The 19,820-nt window shown below is 42.4% G+C and overlaps 1 protein-coding gene across 2 annotated transcripts in view; it reads left to right on the forward strand.

Annotated features, from left to right (window-relative positions):
- Window positions 1-17,294, forward strand: part of LOC126082958 (COBW domain-containing protein 2) — a 44,023-nt gene extending 26,729 nt beyond the window's left edge. For both annotated transcript variants that reach the window (XM_049896152.1, XM_049896153.1), the window contains 7 exons: window positions 1,209-1,253; window positions 7,259-7,315; window positions 11,455-11,506; window positions 13,229-13,297; window positions 13,396-13,461; window positions 16,244-16,373; window positions 16,756-17,294. In XM_049896152.1, the coding sequence (XP_049752109.1) occupies window positions 1,209-1,253; window positions 7,259-7,315; window positions 11,455-11,506; window positions 13,229-13,297; window positions 13,396-13,461; window positions 16,244-16,373; window positions 16,756-16,862 (526 nt within the window). In that variant the 3' untranslated portion in view covers window positions 16,863-17,294. The remainder of the gene's footprint in view (window positions 1-1,208; window positions 1,254-7,258; window positions 7,316-11,454; window positions 11,507-13,228; window positions 13,298-13,395; window positions 13,462-16,243; window positions 16,374-16,755) is intronic.
- The last annotated feature ends 2,526 nt before the right edge of the window (window positions 17,295-19,820 follow it).

The raw sequence follows: 19,820 nt of genomic DNA on the forward strand, positions 1-19,820 counted from the left end.
AAGATGGCTGATACTTTTAAAAAGTCTACAAAGGGGAAAGTGGTGAATGGAGATTACATCTTTCACGCTCTTTGACACTGGCCTTCTAAAATAAGTTTCTCTTAATCCTATGCATCATCGTAATTGCTAGAAAGGAGAACACAGTCTGCTTAGCGGGTGTTTTTGGTATAAAAGGAGTGGTTGTTACGACTTAACTTTGACTCTCAGCTCAGTCTCCAGCACTGGCAGCCTCGACTGTTAGCCAGCTTGCTCCAGCCTGTATGCTGAGCACCAGAAAGGAATGCGGAGGAAGCAGTCTGATGGATCACCCACCCTTTTGGCTTTCTGCCCTCCGTTGTTCTTCAGACTTGCTGTTGACTCACAATTAGCCTTGGGGAGTTAGAAGGTGGTAAACATGTTTGAGAGAAAATCACCATCAGGCTGTAGAGGATACTCCGAATAATTTTTTATGGTATAGGAAAAAGAAATAGTGGAGAGACATGCCTCAGAATCATTGTGTGTGGGAAGCCTTACCCATGAGAATAAGCTTGAGTAAGTAGCAAATGTCTTGGGCAAGTAACCCTAAAAACAGTGGAATTGATGATACAAATAGATGAGGTATGCTGAAAAGGATGTAACCAGGACTTTGTGGTGTCACACAGAGTAAGCCGTATTTCATCATGTTAGTGACAAGGGGGAGGACAGGCACGGAGGGTGGAGAGCTGAGCTAGGGAACGGAAGGCAGTGTTCTACACAGGACCCCGGTGAGCAACTTGGAGTTAGTGTGAATACTGAGGACAAGCCAAGGTCAAAATGCTCACAACTAGGTTTTATTTCTAGCGTGTGTCTAGCCATTTCCACATGTCTGGGGAAAAACTGGCTATCTGTAGACACGTTGAATGTCTCCTCATTTTAAGAACACTAGAATTACTGGCTATTTAGAATCATTGTGTAAAGGGGAAGGCCGTTGTCTAGATCACATAGCAGCTCCTAGTCTGTCGGTTGTACAGTAGATTTTTGCATAACATGTTTTCTTAAAGTGTTAAGTGGAGAATACCCAGTTTATGGTTTGAAGGAAAAGAATAACTAAACTGTCAAAAAAATAGAAGCTTTGCTTTTCTGTTTTTCTAGCTCCAGATAAATTTGTATGTGCTTATTTTTCTCTTGTAGAAATAATGTACTGTGCTTTTTAAAAAAATTACTGTACCTTTTCTTCCTTTTTATTTCAGATCAATAAATGGACTAGGAAAAATTTTGGAGACACAAAGATCAAGGTACTTTTAAAAAGCTATTACTGGTATTAATACTAAATAATATTAATTATTAATAATAAATCTTAAGTAATTGACAAATGTGCTTGATTCTAAATATAAGAAAGATGCAGGTGCATTTTTTAAAAAATGGGACCCGAAAGGGTTGTTTTTAGTACTTTTTCTGAATGAGTTTGGTATATTTGGTAATCACATTTGCTTCTCCTTGTAACTAAGTCTGCAAGTCCAGAGTAACACCATGTAATTGTGCTTTTGCCAAATGGGGAAGAAAACCACTTTTGTTAAATTAGACTTTCCACCTCTCAGTAAGATGACCAGTACGGAAGTCCAAAACTGTATACTTTTAGGAATCTTCTCTTAATTCGAGGTATTTCAGTGGCTTCTTAGTATTTTAAAAACCTTCTTACTGTTTCATAGTTGCCAAAAAATCTGTTGTGTAAAAATATATGGCGTCTTTACCTTTAAGTTCTGGATCTATTCTTTTATTTCAGTTTCCACTTTGTGTAGGTTCTTCTCTCTTGTTGTGTTCGTTATAAAGTAGATGTGACCTTAAAACACCTGTAGCTTGAATTGTTTCCCACAGAGCAACTCTGCTGGCAGAGGGTTTTGGTTAAGCACTGTCTTTAGGGACAGTGGCCCAGCAGCTGGCGGGCCTACAGCCCCAGCTCGGAGGCTCACACCTGGCCACCTGGTCCGCCCGGCAACTAGTGCAGAGACCCTCCCCTGCCAGTGCAGCAGAGGCCTCGCTTGAGTGGCTCTCTGTGGGCGCAGGGATCAGAGGTGCTGACAGACTGCCCCGGTGCTCACAGGACCAGCAGCAGCTGCCTGTGTGCGTGTGAACAGCTGGGGAATTCATCTGGTATGCCTTCTCAGAAGCCGCTCTTGTGTTAGCCGAGGTGCCAGAAGAATGGCCTGGTATAGGTCCTCTGGAAACAAGCAAACATCCAGGGCACGCTGCGTCTCCGTGTAACCTCGCTTCCACCACCAGCCCGTCCTCAGCAAACACCCGCTGTGCCCTGCAGTCTCCATGTAATCTCACTGCCACCACCAGCCCGTCCTCAGCAAACACCCAGTGTGCCCCTGCCTCTCCATGTAACCTCACTCCCACCACCAGCCTTTCCTCAGCAAACACCCAGTGTGCCCCTGCCTCTCCCTGTAACCTCGTTCCCACCACCAGCCCATCCTTAGCAAACACCCACTGTGCCCTGCAGTCTCCATGTAATCTCACTGCCACCACCAGCCCGTCCTCAGCAAACACCCAGTGTGCCCCTGCCTCTCCATGTAACCTGGTTCCCACCACCAGCCCGTCCTCAGCAAACACCCAGTGTGCCCCTGCCTCTCCATGTAACCTGGTTCCCACCACCAGCCCGTCCTCAGCAAACACCCAGTGTGCCCCTGCCTCTCCATGTAACCTCACTCCCACCACCAGCCTTTCCTCAGCAAACACCCAGTGTGCCCCTGCCTCTCCATGTAACCTCGTTCCCACCACCAGCCCATCCTTAGCAAACACCCACTGTGCCTTGCAGTCTCCATGTAATCTCACTGCCACCACCAGCCCGTCCTCAGCAAACACCCAGTGTGCCCCTGCCTCTCCATGTAACCTCACTCCCACCACCAGCCTTTCCTCAGCAAACACCCAGTGTGCCCCTGCCTCTCCCTGTAACCTCGTTCCCACCACCAGCCCATCCTTAGCAAACACCCACTGTGCCCTGCAGTCTCCATGTAATCTCACTGCCACCACCAGCCCGTCCTCAGCAAACACCCAGTGTGCCCCTGCCTCTCCATGTAACCTGGTTCCCACCACCAGCCCGTCCTCAGCAAACACCCAGTGTGCCCCTGCCTCTCCATGTAACCTGGTTCCCACCACCAGCCCGTCCTCAGCAAACACCCAGTGTGCCCCTGCCTCTCCATGTAACCTCACTCCCACCACCAGCCTTTCCTCAGCAAACACCCAGTGTGCCCCTGCCTCTCCATGTAACCTCATTCCCACCACCAGCCCATCCTTAGCAAACACCCACTGTGCCCTGCAGTCTCCATGTAATCTCACTGCCACCACCAGCCCGTCCTCAGCAAACACCCAGTGTGCCCCTGCCTCTCCATGTAACCTGGTTCCCACCACCAGCCCGTCCTCAGCAAACACCCAGTGTGCCCCTGCCTCTCCATGTAACCTCACTCCCACCACCAGCCTTTCCTCAGCACCTCTCTTCTTTCTGTTGCATTTGACCATTTCCTCTCCACTTTTTCTCTTCTTTACAGAGTGGCACACAGACAACTACGTAATTACTAACTAAGCATCTAAGTGATATCCATAAATAGGCACGGTTGTGTCATAAGAGTGTTTTTTCGGTTCATGTTTACAAACATCTTAAATTGATTTATTAAAGACCCCCGGATTTATCTTGCTTCACTTCTTGTTGATTTTAATTTTTGGAAATACCCATTTCATCTTGAATAGTTTATTATGTAATGATTTTGCTGTTTATGTGACAGTTCTAATATTAGTTCTGTTCACGTTATAGTAAGTTCACATGCAGTGATTAATTTTTGTTACTTAAAATGGATGAGAACAAGGGAACAAAATCCTTTTCCTTTTGTTTCTTCAGTGTCTGTGTTTTCCAGCATGTCTTAAAATCTAGGGGGCTCTGAAACAGTACTTCCTTGTTGGGAGGACGGAAGTTGGATAGGATCCTGTTCAGTGAGGATCAGACATCCACGGTGGAATTCTTACCATTGGGTCAAGACTCTTATATTAAATATTCCCCCACATTCCCTGAGGCATGGCAGATTGAGCTTCCCAGTTCAGGAACTAGAGTTTTGGTTCTTAACACAATAGTTGGAAATCACTCTGATGGAAGTTTCGTTTTACCTTAATCTCTTTAGCAATCGGTGGTTATAAAGGACCTGACAGTAGTAAAAACTGCTGTAAACATGCGTATTGTGTAAGACTAAGGACTAAGACTGGCACATAGCACTGTCTTGTTGGTAAGACTTGAGCTGCTAACAGGGTGTGAAATACCAGGGTCCTGTAAGGACAGGAATACAGAGGAAGGACTGTCGGCGCCTCTTGATGGAGACTCAGGAAAATGTTGACCGGGGAGGCAACCGTGGACCTGGGTCCTGAAGAATGAGTAGTTTTCCAGGACCGGACTAGAGAGACTTTCCAAGTGTAAGGAATAGTATGTGCAGAGATTGTGTACTCCAGGAACCTAGGAATATTTTTAAATGGTTAGGGGGAAAAAAACAATTGTCATTGGGTCGATTCTCACTCATGGCAAGCCTGTGTGTGTGTCGGAGTCAAACTATGCTCCATAGGGTTTCTGTGGCTGTTGTTTTGGAAGTAGATCGCCAGGCCTTTCTTCCAGGTTCTTCTGGGCAGACTTGAACCGTCAACCTTTCAGTTAGTAGTCAAGCACATAAAGCATTTGCATCACCCGGGGACTCCAGAATGGCTAGAACACAGGGAATTATCTGGCAGAGAGAAGAAGAGGTATGGCCGAAGGGATGGAGAAATGATCACAAGGGGTCTTTAACGCCAAGGTACAGTTTTCGAATTTTCTCCTGTAGGCAGCAAGGAGTTGGTGAAGGATTTTCAAAGCAGCATAACTCTTAGGAGATGGGTTGAGTGTGTTGCCATTCTCCAAGCTAGGAAATACGGGAAGGAGGAGCAAGTTTGGGTTGGGGGTGTGTGTGTGTGTGTGTGGGTTTGTAAAAGGTGATTAGTTCAGTTCTGTAAACACTGAGTTTGAGGCCCCACTGAGTGATACATTCACGAAGTTAGTTCTAGATTCAGGAAGGAGCTATTGGACCGTATCTGTGACGCATAGAGCAGGGATTGGCCGTGGGGCCTGTTCATTAGACCCGCTGGGGAAAAGATGACCTAGACAGAGCCCCCCTGGGTGCAGCTGAACCCCCTTCCCACCCTGGACAGCCCAGAGCCTCTCCCCTGCCCCTGGTTTTTGACAGGCTTCTTAAAGCAGTCTGTAAGCAGAGGGAATATCGAAAGTAGCTCTTCACAGGGAAAAGATTAGGCTCTCCTGGCATAGATTGTGCCAGAAATGAAGGGGAAAGATGACCTTTTGAAGTTTTTTTTCTTCCCCCTTTTTGTTTGCATCATTCTCTTAATTTTTAAATAATGGTAGTCTTTTTTTTTTTTTTCTATTTTAGTGTTTTGGAAAAGATCTGATGCTTTTACCTCTGAAGGAGGACAGCTAAATACTCTGATGCTTGGGAGGCTAGTTCTCTAGTCATAGGCCTTGGCTGAGGGAAGGAATTTCCTTTTCATGGGTGTGCCAGATGTGGGGAAAGTTCGTAAAGACCTCCACCTGGAAACAGACTTTTTCCTCTGTCATTCTCCGCTGAGAATCTGGTGAGGGGCAGTGAGAGATTTTGATATTTTATTGCCCTTAGTGGAGACCAGTTTTTTGTCCCGACCTGCTGCTGACCCTGTCTCTGTTAGAAGAACTGGAGACTCCGTCTCTAAAGCAGAGTCCTCCCTAACCCTCTGCCGTGTACTCTCAGGGCCGCTGTCACAAAGACGGTCGTTGATTTCGAAGCTGGTGGTTCATAGCTGATTTTTGGTCTTCGCACCATGGGCGTCTGTAAGCTTGGTTAAGCTTAAAGCTGTTTTCTGGGCCCTGTCAATATCTGTATCTGCTCTCCTGTGCGCGTGAAGAAGGGAAGATGTTTAACATTAAGGCTTTGGTCTCCGAGTGTAAATTGACACGCAGAAATGTCATCGTGGAACATTGACTTTGATCATTTTCCTAATTCTGGGCATCTAGAACGTCTGGAATCTGAAATGTCGTTATAGCCTGTCGACATGGAACTTTGGAGCCTTCTTTTAGTGGACTGGGACTTTGTCTTGCCAGGATAAGTGCTCATAACCGGGTGTTGTTGCCACTGGTGTGAGTGTGTGGCGGATGCTGAGAACCAGCAAGGCGGCCACAGCTGGTCGGTGCTGAGCTAAAGCAGGGACGTTACCCTCTGTGTTGGTGTATTTTTAGAGACTCTCGAATTTGACAAAGTTTCATTGTGAGAGAATTATAAACATTTGACAAGCTCTCAGAGTCTGTATTTGAAATCCAGTCATTCTGCCATCATTTTCCTCAAATACCCCTTCATTCTAGCATTGGTTGTAGAGAAAACACTGACCTCTGCTGTGTTACAGTTGGAATTCGGTCACCAGCTTTTCTAAGTTTACTTAAGCCAGATGTAATGCTAATTGTGATGTGCTATTCGTATCCGATTTGAGTCTCTGCGCTCTCATGAGGTTACTTATCACCAAGTAGTCCTAGCAGAAATAATGTTTATTCAGAGAGGGTACTAATTGCGAAGCTTCTGTCTGTGTGCAGCCCCATTCTGAATGAAAGAAAATCAAACCCCACTCTTTGGATGTAGAGAAGGGTCCAGGCGTGAGCTAATATTTATATATCGGTTGCTTGATGCCTCATATTCTTGTAATATTACCTGGTGTATACCATGGGGTGAGGGAAAAAAAAACGTGGGGTGAGGGAAGACGGACGAAAAGAAACACAGATGTTCCTGTACCCTGTGTTATTCCTCGGTTCCATTTCCCTCTTCTCATCTTTCGGTCATTAATTGCTGCTTGGAGCAGTTTCACTTCTTTAAAACGGATTTTTTATTTTTCTTCCCTTTTTTTTTTTTTTTGCTATACAAACGTATTTGAAAAGCTTATAAATTTAGTTTCAGGATTGAAGAGACAATTGAAAGTGAAAAAAACCTGTGGCTTGTCGAAGTAATAAATAACCAAGTACTTTTCTGCCTTGATCTTACGCCACTCAGTCACTTTTACAAATTTTATGTATAACAATTTGTTAAGCATTTCTGTTCATTGTCTGTAGTTTTTAGATGTGTTTCCAAAAACAGTATAATATGCTGATGAATCTTTATGTCTACATTTTTTGGCAAAAGATTCTTAGAGGGTATTGTTGTTCAATTGTATACATTTCACAGAATTTCACTGTTCTCATTGGTTTTCTTCCTTTCAGGGTCGACCTCTCTAATGTGTTAGACCTTCATGCCTTTGACAGTCTCTCAGGAATAAGGTGTGTTCTCTGCATTGTGGTCACTTTTACTGTCATAAATCTTTCATTCCACAGGTACAGGACTGCTTTACACAGGCGTCCACATGATTTACGCTTCTTTCATTCCCTTGGCATACAGAACCATTTTTGAACGTTCTGTTTTTGGTCATTTGGAAATCAGAGTGCATGTGCCTATAGAAATTATAGTATAAATCATTGTTAATTTAGAGGCTAACCGTTAACACTTCCATGCCGATAATGTGCCATACTCTTTCCATGGAAAAATGCACCAAGTAAGCAGGCAGCTTGAACTTCAGGCGTTCGTGCAGATGCCTCCTTTCTTCAGAGTGACGGATGCCTTGCCTGACTCTTTCTCAGAGGCGTCTTTTTGACACAACAGGGGAGCTGTCTGAGCCTCACCTGTGTATCCACAAGATGACAAATGGGTCCCCTGGGGTGTTTTGAATTGGTAAGGCACTTTTGCTTAAGGGTACCAGTCATAGGTAATTCTTATCCCTAGACTTCTAATGCACGTTCAAATGCATACGTTTATTAATATCTAATTTTACCTTTAAAAACTAATGTTGTTTTTCAACTAATGTTTTTTCTTAGTCTTTAGTGTCCTTAACATTTAAAATAGCACCTAAAATAGTCTATGGAGATGGGTAATCATGGTGTTTTATTGGGTTTCTTACCTTGTAAATTTGAAACTTGAAATTCATGTTTAGGTTGTAAAAAAAACCAAAACCATTGTTTGGGATTGTTTCTGTAAGTCACATGTGGGAAGATAGGGAAGCTGGCCCCTCCTCCTCGGTCGGAAACTGAGAGTTGAGCTCATTTGGAAGTGACACAGTCATTCTCGAAGTCACACCTTTTTCTTTGTTAAGCACTGTTACACCTGCAGCCTCTGGTCTCAGATCAGCCGCTTCTTAGAGAAGACGAATAACAGGTTGAAATTGCAAAAATAGCTTTGGGGTACCCGGGGAAAGTTAGCCTTTGTCCTTCCGGTTCCAGTTAGTAGAAGGGCAGGAAAGATTGGTACACCTGAATTACCTATGATATGACTCCTGTTTGTTTTGTTTTGTTTTTTACCCCCGTAAATTAAAGTCAAAGTGCCTGTTTCTTGCTTTATGACAAAAAAATAGTTGTATTCTGATCGGGCACTCTTGTACAGGGTTGTGAAATCTATGTCAGCACCCTGAATCCTTTTCCTTTACATCAGTGTTGGATACCCAGTATTGTGTGCTTGATGAAGATTGGTTGTGCAGTAGTAAACTCATTGACAACTACACCAAGTATTTTCAACCAAAGGCTCATGGTAAATATTAGCCCAAAGGACTAAAGGACCACATGAACCAGAGCCGCCACCCACCATCTAGATGAACTAGATGGTGCCTGGCTACCACCACCGACCACTCTGACAGGGATCACAACAGAGAGTCTTGGACAGAGTGGGGAAAAAATGTAGAACAAAATTCAAATTCACAAAAAAAGACCAGATTTACCAGTCTGACAGAGACTGGAAGGACCCCCGAGACTATTGCCCCAGACATTCTACTAACCCCGAACTGAAACCACTCCCAAAGTCCACTTGTCAGACAAAGATTAGACAGGTCTGTAAAACAAACAACACATGTGAGGAACGAGCTTCTTAGTGCAAGCAAATACACAAGAACAAACGGGCAACTCCTGACCAAAAGCAAGACGAGAAGATAGGAAGGGACAGGAACTAGACGAATGGACACAGGGAGCCCAGGGTGGAAAGGGGGAGAGTGCTGTTATATTGTAGGAATTGCAACCAATGTCACAAAACAATATGTGAGTAAATTTTTGAATGAGAAACTAACGTGAGCTGTAAACTTTCACCTAAAGTACAAATAAAATTAACAGCAGCAACACTGTTATAGTTGAAAGCTATAATCTCCACATCGTATCATGAAAGTAAGTTGAAAATGTATGCTTGTTAACGAGAAAACAAAACAAACAAAAAAAAGCTACACCAAGTGTTTTTATATGAAGATTATTCATTTCTAATTTCAAAGGAAAGACTTTACCCCCATTGAACAACTCTGGCCTTAAATATAACTTGGTTTGGTCATTTGTAAAGGGGGCCTTTTCCCCCTTCTTAGTTCAGCTGAGGCTGTCACCTAATTCTGGGAGCTGCTGGGAGCATAAGAAAGAGCCTCTGTCTCCTGTCACCCATTCCTGAAGTGACCTGAAGCCCAGCCCTTCCTAATCTTTGCTGCTCCGTCTTTTTACTCCAAGACTCCAATACGTTTTATTTCAGTATTTAGCGCTTTTTCAGCAGTTAACCCATCTCTCTTTCTGTCACTTTTTGCACCTGGCTTAGAACCGTATTATTATTTTATGGGCAGTTTCCATGGTTATAGATCCTGTGATACATTTAAACATGTTTACGGGGCGGGGAGGGGAATTTTAAAAATACCGCCTTTCTTAAACCTGTCTTTGTTGGGTCTAACTAAGAGCTTGGAAAGTTGGTTGCATTTAGTATGTAGAACACTAAAATATCTCTTAGTTACAGTCTTTGTTTTTCCTCTTCATAAAAGTTTTATTCCTGTTTTTTTACTTAAAAAAAGAGAGTTCTGTTTATAGTATGAAATCACTTCCCACTTTGATATGGAACACATCTTAAAGTTTTATTTTTCCTTTCTACTGTCTGCTTTTGCTATAATTTGCTGTAATAAAGGTACTTTTTTCAAAGAACCCAACTCTTATATTATTCTGTATTTTTAGTTGGGAGAAGTATAGGAAAAGATGTCAGTCCCATCTCACTGTGAGGAAAATTCAATTATTGTTTTTGATAAAAGCATAACAGGTTATATACAGAACACTATGTCACTATGAGTCAGAATGGACTCAGCAGCACACAACAACAACAACACTGTTTTAGACTTACACACAGTGTTAGTGTAGACACGAAGGGGGTTACGAGATGACAGCGTGCAAAGTCAGGATTCTGATTCATGAATTTGGGTTTTGGCTATTGCAGGGTGCCCTTAACTAGATCACACTTTCCTTTATTTGTGTGAGTAAGGGCAGAGAAAGCAGAGACTTACTGTGAACGAAACTTAAATATTCATTGTGAAATGTTTGACTTTTTGCTTTCATACACAGTTTAGGCCTCTGATTTGTCTAAAGCAATCTCGTTCCACACTTGCTTAACAGCAGTATAATGCATTAGTGACACTCCAGGAAGTGGCTGTTTAACATGATCCCACCACTGTGGGTAAGGCCCTTGCAAAACTTTCCTTTGTGCTTTGAGCTGAGCAGGAGACTTTCCCTGAGCACCAGCTGGGAAGGATTTAACTTAACCTTTCCCCCTGCCAAGGCCCCCAAGCGAGCCCCACTCCCTCCACCTGTTCCTCCAAGCCCCTACTCTTTCCTAAACTTGATGCTACTAGTTTGCCCCCACCATCTTCAAGGCAAAACATCTGCAGGGTTTTAAGTCGTGTTCTGCCTCCCATCCTACCCCTGCCAAGGTCTAAACATACGCTGCAGTTGTTATGGCTATAATTGGTTATGCCACATTGATCTTCTTGCACTTTTTACGTCAAAACAAGGCATTTTTGAGATTCTGACTTTTTGTTCTCACTTAGCCAGCAACTAACCCTATTAAAAAAAAAAAAATTTTTTTTATATTTATGGATACTTTTTGTTTTTTAATAAGTAGATATGTTCAAGGGATCACATTGATAAAGGAAAGTTTACCATTCTAATAGATCTTTCTTGAGGCACCAGCGTTGTTTGCATATTACGAAGCATGGGGAGAGTTGATAAAATCTTAAATAATATTAAAATGCTTATTTTTTTCTAAGTTGGTATTAGACTTACTGGAATTAAAAAAAAAATCTACTGGCATATTTAACCATATAAAATAGTGTTGCTAAAAGATTAGCTTTTCTCTTTACTGTGTGTGTAAGGTATACATGTAACGTGTGTACATTTATTTAAGAAAAGTTTTTAAATACCTAGTCTGCCAGCTTTTCTCAGTTAGAACATGAGAACAACACGTGAAATTGGAACGATGGAATAGATTCGGTGGTGGAAGGTCTCTCCTTGTTTCTTTTTGTGTCTCAAGTCATGAGTAAGGTTAAGCCAGAAGTGCACTGACCTCTGAACTTATAATCTGTTGTTCTCAGTTTGCAGAAAAAACTTCAGCATGTATCAGCCACCCAGCCTCACCTTGATCAGGTAAAAAGCATTTAAAAACTTTTTTTTATTATTATTTCTCTTTAATTAAGTTGGCTATGTTTATGGTGTTTTATTAAACTCCTTCTAAAAATGTATTTTTGAACTATGTTGATGGCTTTCAGAATTTTGAATGCTTTTGAGATCCTCTGACCCTACCTTTTAGCATGTGATAGGAATCCATCAAACCAACGTGGTCGGGGTAGGCAAGGAGTTTTGGTGTTATTTGTAGTGATTGCCTCAGTGAAGAAAGAAAATAGTGTCATTTTGTCTAAATGCTTACTAGTACCTTAAGCTTATGAAGACAAATAATTTAAGAGCAGAGTACGCCTTCTCCTCACTTATCGACTGTCTCATTAGCTGATATTTTGTGTTTACTAGAATAGTAAAAAAGTCTACTATGTCTGACTAGTCTGCACATTAACGATGTACATCTGGCAGTAATGAACACTGAGTTGGGAGGCGAGAGTGATGCTGGCTGTGATGGTTAAAGTTATGTGTCACCTTGGCTGGCCCACAATTCTCTGTGGTTTAGCAGTTATATAATGATGTAATTTGGCAGTTATGTAATGATACAATCATCCTCCACTTTGTGGTCTGATGTGGTCATCCTTCATTTTTGCGTAATGCTGATTTTCACGTAACAACCTGGTCTTTGGAGCCTAACCATGTCAGTAAGTGAGGAGTGGGTGTATGCTTATTAGGATTTTAAAGTAAATACTTCTTGTTATCTGACATTTTAATATCCGAGTTGAGACTTCTTTTTAGTTGGTTCACACTTGTGATATCTGAGCAAAAAACACTGTGTGCTTTTCCTATTTCTAGCAGCAGTATAGACCAGATTTCAGTATATTTTGTGCTGAAATTGGCCTTTGCTACTTGCCTTTATCTGTTCTCTAAGTACACGTGATAAAAAACAGTTCTGGCCTTTCTGTGTTTTCTATCATGTTATGCCGCTCCTTGGGTGTTTTTATCACAAAGGCCAAAATTTTGGGTTACAGCAGCAAACAGAGGTCTGGGTTTCAATTATGTGACCTGCCAGAGGAAATCTGCAGTTTCTGGGTGGTGTGGAGAGTGAGACGTTTATCAAGATCGATCAGGAGGAACGATAACCTCCACGTTAATCGTCTGTAGAAAGCAAAGATGGCGGCGTCACCGTCATTCTCGTCTCTGGGACTCCTCTTCCGTGGCACAGGCTCAGTCAGTTACCGTAAACTGAACCTTTCTCCTCTGTTCGTTTTTCCAAGAGAAAAGAATTGTGCTTTTGATTTCGAGGGGTACTCCTGGCTCTGGGTAGTTTGTTTACCTGAGCCTCACCTCCTCCGGTTTATAAACTGGAAATAGTCATCTGTACCCCACAGGATCGTTGAGAAGAGTGAATGAGAAGCAGAGATGATGGGACCGTGTGAATGTCCAGGCTCAGCACATAGTCAGTTTGCTGTACGTGTTACCTCCCCACTTGTCACCAAGAATCCTGGGAAGAATGAGTCAATAAGGAGTCACCGTTGGGCCCCTCTCAGGAGGGTTTTCTGTGTGAAAATAGGACCATCGATTAACTCTGCAGAATGTAGAAATGGGGCTGCTGATGCCCCAAATCAGCAGATAAAGGGAAAAGATAACACAGTACAGGTTGTCAGGCAACACAAACTGTCACGTGCTCCTTACTGTTCATCTTAAAACTTGTAATTAAAAAAAAAAATTACAGTCATGTCTCTTGATTTACAGAATATTACTACAGTCACATTTGAAGTACCGGGAAATGCAAAGGAAGAAAGTCTAAATGTGTTTATTCAGGTGAATGCCATTCGTAACCATTAAAGTCGACTGTTTCCTTACCTTGTTGTTGCCATGAGCAATGGTTGGTCTTATTAAATGATGCCACTTGACAACAGAATCTGCTGTGGGAAAAGAACGTGAGAAACAAGGATGGTCACTGCATGGAGGTCGTCCGATTGAAGGTGGGTACGCCCTTTACACACTTGTGTACCATCAGGCAAAGAAAGCCCATTTCTTGGGGCTCTATAAACTCTATTTGGTTTTATGTCCTCTGAAGTCTTCTTGGAGCCCTGGTGCCTCAGTGGTTAAGAACTCAGGCTGCTAACCAAAAGGTCATCAGTTTAAATCCACCAGCTGCTCCTTGAAAACCATACGGGGCAGTTCTACTCCGTCCTGTAGGGTTGCTATGAGTCGGAATCGCTTGACGACGGTGAGCTTGGTCTTGGTTTTTAGAAGTCTTCTTAAAACCATACAATAGTTTAGCTTAACTAGTAAGAAATGTCTGCCTTAAGCATTGTGGTCTTTTAAGAACTATATGAGATCAAATTGACAACAGCAAATTGAAAGACTAGGTAGAAAACTTAGGAAGCAGTGCGTTTATGTTAATGGTGGAGGAACAATTCGAAAAAGGGTGAGAATGGTTGCACAACTCAGTGTCACTGAATTGTACATGTAGAAACTGTTGAATTGGTGTATGTTTTGCTGTGTGTATTCTCAACAACAAAACAAAAAAACCTGCCATATTTGGTTTTAAACAGAAGCATTGGTTTTAGTACAAACGCCCTTTGTCTGTTTTCATTTTTCTTTATCACCTCCATGGCTGCAGAGGAGCTTTGGAAATCACTGTGTAAGTCAAGGTTGATTGGCACAGTTTAATTCAGTGTTGAGTTAAAAAAGCAGCCTGTAGGCTTTGAAATGTCACCCCTGTCCTCCACTCCTGGTGTGTGAGCAGTTACTTGGCTGATGACCTGGACTCTTGAAACTTCCCCTTGGCACGTGCTTAGAGAAAACCAAGCCTTCCTTGAGCTTAGTTTTCCAAGAAAACTTCATTAACAGAGAATAATATTGAAAGTCTTGCTGCCCCTGAGCCTTATCTTTTGTTTATTGATGCACCTAACAAACACTAAACGTTTTCGTACTCTAAACAAGTTGCGGAAGACTAGAAGAATTCCTGCCCAGCGTTGGGAAGCCCATTAATTTTACTGGACATTTGGGTATCTGTGTCACCAAAGGTGTCTCCCAGGGCCAGCAGTTGGCGGTTGTGCACTTCACTAACAGCAGTCACTTGAGTGCCCACTCTGGTGTGCCCAGAAGGTGCATGAAGTTTTATTGTCACTGCTTATGGTTGGTAGTAACTGGATCCTCTCTCCAGCCAGTGACAGACTTCCTGAGGTCCCTAGAATGACAGAGATTGAGACTGTTGAGAAAGGTTTCGGGGTTAGATTTTTTCACCCGCCTGCTGGCACTTGTGTGATTGGCTCTGCAGAGCCACCTGGTGAGTCCGGTCCCCTCCCAGGTCACACCCCCAGAGGACTAAGCCAGCTCCTGCTGCTGCGTGATGACAGTAGCCTCATCTCTGTTCCCTGGGCCTCCCTGATAGACATGTCTCATTCTGTGGCTGCTTTGTTCCCCATGTACTGAGTCGGGGGTGTTTACCCTACACCCCCTGCACAGAGTTCAGCGGCTCCTCCTGGACATCCCATTGTGGCTGTTGTCCTTAGGCTGTGACAACTCTTTCGCAGTTGTCCCCTTTGGTTCTTCCTCTGGCCTTCTTGTGTACACAGCAACAGCAAACAGCCTTTAGCTTCATCACTTTCCTTTTCTGTCCTGCTACAAAGTATCAATCCTCTAATCATCAACCTGCCTACACCCTTAACCCCAGTAGTAGCTAATGGCCAGAGTCTATACAGGCAACACAAAACTGATGCTTCAGTAATTATTTCCAGAGAGCTTGTTATTATATATTCAAATTTACAAATCAGGCAACAAAACTGGGCACAGGGAAAGAAAAACTGGGAGGAAACACCAGAATTTTAATAGGGGTCACCTTTGTGTGGTCGGGATGACTTCATAGTCATTTGTCTCTTTCTGTCTGTTTTTTAATGTACATCTTAATTTTTTAAACAAATACATATAAGAAATGTTATTTTAGAGAAATTAATTTCATCCCCCATTGGAACCGGTTTATCAATTTGCTCATCATTCCTGAAATCAATATAAAATCAACTTTTATGCAGAGAAATATAATGATTTTTCTTGATTTTTTCACTCTCCACTCCATTTATTGTAGCCCATTTTAAGAACAGTGTATTTAACTGTAGCCAAAATCTTTTAATGTCTCAGATTTTCCCACAAAAACTGTGAAAAAAGTATAAGATCTTATGAGTAGGAGAATAATCAGTAGAACCTGACACATAACACATTTCGTTGTTTTCAGTTTTTTTCGTGATCAGTGACATTGTCGTGCATGTATTCATGTGATAATTAGAAATCTCCCTGCAGTAAGACCTTTCTAAAAAGGAATAAGGATAACGGCCAACAGTTACCTTAAAACAAAGATAAGAATGTAAGGGGGCAGGAAAACTAGATTAATGAAAATGGGACAAGCAGTCGGAAGTAATGAGGATATTCATGAAGTGTGAAGAATGGAACCAATGTTACTGAACAGTTGGTGTAGAAATTGTTGAATGGGAAACTAAACCGCTCTGTATGCCTTTGCCAAAAACACAATAAAGTAGTATCCAGAAAAAAAACTTGTGTAGCACAGCTCTACCCTGACGCACATGGGGTCGCCAGGAGCCGGAGGCGACTCGACAGCAACTTTTTTTTTCTTGACATGTTGATTATAAATGTTATTCAATTTGAAAAGAGAAAAGGAAGAGGAATAATTAACCCATTAACATTGATGCTGAATTTCTGCTTGTAAATGAAAACTGAGGCCGACTGACCCTTCTCTCGGAGCAGGGGCTGGTGTCCATCAGAGACAGAGCACAGCAAGTGATCGTCCAGGGTGTGCATGAGCTCTATGACCTGGAGGAGACCCCTGTGAGCTGGGACGATGACACCCAGAGGACAAACAGATTGGTCTTTATTGGTAGGTTACAAATGGTGAACCGTAAAGCAAAGAGAAAACCAGACTGGAAGTGCTGTGTGTGCTACTTAAGCAGTCTGAACCAGTCAGAACCCCCTCTGTAGACCTCAGTAAGCTGGCGATGACTGTACTTGTTCCAATCACGTGATAGCATTCATAAGCACACGTTAGATCTTTTCCTTTTTTTCAGACAGCTTTAGAAAAGCAATTGATCCAAGTGCTGGTTTGGTTCCAAGAGCTTCAACTCAAAAGTTGAGGGAATCACTTAGTTACCATTGTGTTTGTAAATGTATGAAGATCATTAAACATTCAGTGATCTAGAATTGGTCAGGAAACTCTACCAATTTAATAAGTATGAAGTAATCCTATTTTGTTCTGTTTGCAGGCAAGAACTTAGATAAGGATATCCTTAGACAACTATTTATGGCCATGGTGACAGAGACAGGAAAGCAGCAGACAACACACTGCAAGGAAGGTCGAGCTTGTCCATAACAGAAGCTTTTCTTACTGAAAGAATCAGGTGATAATAAACAGGAATGCATTTCCTACTGGATGTCCTTCAGGGTCCTGTTTCTTGGCAGTACTTACTTACGTTATGAATCCAACGTGTTATTTTAGGTATTTATTTTGTAGACTACACCACATACTGTCAGTCAGTACTGTGAAACATTTGACCTTCATGTGGTGAAATGTAACATCTTCGGAAGTGTTTTTTGTTGGTTTTAAGACAGGTGGTTCACAAAAATTGTCTTCCAGAATTGACTTTGCAGTCCACGTAATGCCGAATCACTCACCTGTGCGAGTTATTTGTAATAATAATGATAAAACTCACCTGAACGTTGTCTTTTTCACTTAGAACTTGAGCTGATTGCATAGATATAATGATTGTACGGTTATTAATAAAATGTTTTAAAACAATTAAATGTCATCGTTTTTATTAAAGGAAATAAAAAGGTTGTTGTGGCCAGAAGCTTGGTAAGTGGAAGAAATGTGAGTTGAACAAATTAATTTGAATCGTCTTTTAGTCACCACTGAGCATTCTTATACGCAGTGTTAGGAACCTTGAGCTGTTCCTTTGTAACATATTCAAGACATTCCAGTCCTAAAGCTTTTAAGTCAATTTTACCACTGCTACTAAATTTATCTTGGTGTTTTTGAACTTCTTTAATTTTCAGTATCATCTAAAAAAGTGACAAGGTACAAGATATCAGATATAACTGCAGATAGTTTTTGAGAGTTTAACAGTCTTAATATAAGTGGTTGGTGTGTAAGTACACAATTCCTGTTTTTCTCCTGTTCCAGTGAAAGCTGGGTCAGCGTACGTTTACTCACATGGTAGCAGAAAAAGTGTTAGGTTGAATTTAAAGATGAGCTTGTCCAGTTAATGATGTGTTAAATATCAGACAAGGCTATCAGAATGGCTTTTGGAATTTCTTTTTCAGAATTTTAAATAAAGGAGCTGCATCTGTTTATCTTGAATGGTTCCAGTTCAGTGCTCGGAGGCAGGCAGCTGTTTGATTAAATCAACTCAGGTTGGTTCTGTGTTTAACCTTTGGCTCTGCCAAGGAGACTGCTGGTCCTGCCCTCTGTTCCCCTCCCTTACGTACTTTATGTATGTAACTTCCCTGTCCTCATCCAGTTGCCTGCTGACCCCATTCTCTCCGTTATGATTCAGAGAACAGGCTTCTTTTGTAGTGCAACACTGCCCAGGAGAAAGGCAGCTGAATTTTAGTCAGTCTGGGCTTTAATAGCAGCTTCGCTGCTTCTTGGCTGTGTGATCTCGGGCCAAGTATTTGCTCTGAGATTTGTGACGTGGCTGGTCAGGACTGAGGAGGTTTGTAAAGCATCCACCTTAGCTCCCAGCACACAGCAGACCCTAGCACGTTGCTTTCTTCCTAAGAATTTAAGTTTGCTTTATTCAGTGAAACTGTGGTGGTGCAGTGGTTAAAGTGCTGGACTGCTAACCTAAAGGTTGGCAGTTCGAAACCATCAGCTGCTCCGAGTTAGAAAGATGTAGCAGTCTGCGTCTGTAGAGATTTACAGCCTTGCGAGTCAGAATCAATCCAAGCTCTTAAAAAGTGCGTATTTATAAAACTCATAAACATTTGCCTTGACTTTAAAGATGCGTTAAATTCACCGTTCATCACACAAGCATGGCATGAATACACTTGTGTTGTAAAAGTGCAGACATTATGATGTATTTGGTCTCCCCTGACCCTCCCTCCCCCTTCAACCCCTGTCACATCTTAGTGGTAAGCTCATGTTGTCAGCTCAGTCTCTATCCTTGTAGATGTTTCATTTCCACACAAATGTACACACCATGAAGTTTATGTTATGTTTCCTCGAGTGAATTATCTTGCAGTGATTGGAGTCATTGTTTAACCTGCTCTCTCGGGAATCTTTGGAACTTGCCATAGGTAACAAGAGAAGCCTTGCAATGCAAAACATAACCTGGGCCGTTCTTGTGCAGTGTTGCTAGAGAAGATATGCAAGGTATTAAAAAGAAAAAACAGGGTTCGGGCATGCCTTCTCTAAAACTGCGGTTCACCGAGTGATGGAGGGCAGAGTCCTAGATCTCCGTTTCCTCACTCGTGAAGACAACAAGGCGGATCTCTGTGGGGTGCTCCAGTACCTGAGTTTTCAGCACCAAGGACACTGAGTCCCAGTAAGTGCTCACTCCCCTTTTCCAGCAAGGCTTGACAGGTAACTCAGCTTCTGCACGCCTTATGAGAACAAATGGGCCTTTTCTCTACAAGTGAAAGGAGCAAGGCAGTGGGTACCGACTAGGATATGGCTGTGTGTCAGCAGAGTGTGGAGGAAGATGGGGAGACAGAAGGGGGCAGCTTGGTGACAGACACTCCCCTCTATTAGCTGCCCTCAACAACGTGTGAGCTGGAAACAGCCTCCAAGTAACGCTGCTTCTTGTTAGTCTCCTAAGAAGGCTTGGAACCCCATGGGTGTTTGAATTACTGTCCCTCGTTGCTCTCCAGGCTTCTTTTTTTTGGTGGTTTGCTGCAGCCAGAAAGAGAGCATTTTGATTTTTTAAAAGTGTAGACTCATTCATGAGTAGAAGTTGAGAATAAGCAAAAACATCTCTCTTCCCAAGGTCTGTACTCGAATTATCAACAAATAAAACTAAAAGATTTTAAAGCAATGATAAACAAAACGTAACATTTATGGGCTTGGTTGCTCTCTTCGTGTTTAACCATTGTTTCCTTTGGATTACTTGTGTAGGGGGGAGAACTTTCTAACTGCTTTGAAATGACTTTCCCAGATGTAGAAATGCCATGCATTGGGGAAGGTGATGTTAGAGACATGAACCTTGCTTTGAATGTCCAGCAACTTGTCCTGCTTTTCTGAGAAAGAAATACTAGATTTCGTTTTCTCAGAGTTACACTTAACACTAGACTCAGCCGTACCTCCTACTGCTGTTGTTGACCAAAGACTAGG

Source organism: Elephas maximus, chromosome 9, assembly GCF_024166365.1.
Source record: "Elephas maximus indicus isolate mEleMax1 chromosome 9, mEleMax1 primary haplotype, whole genome shotgun sequence".
Lineage (NCBI taxonomy): Eukaryota > Metazoa > Chordata > Mammalia > Proboscidea > Elephantidae > Elephas > Elephas maximus.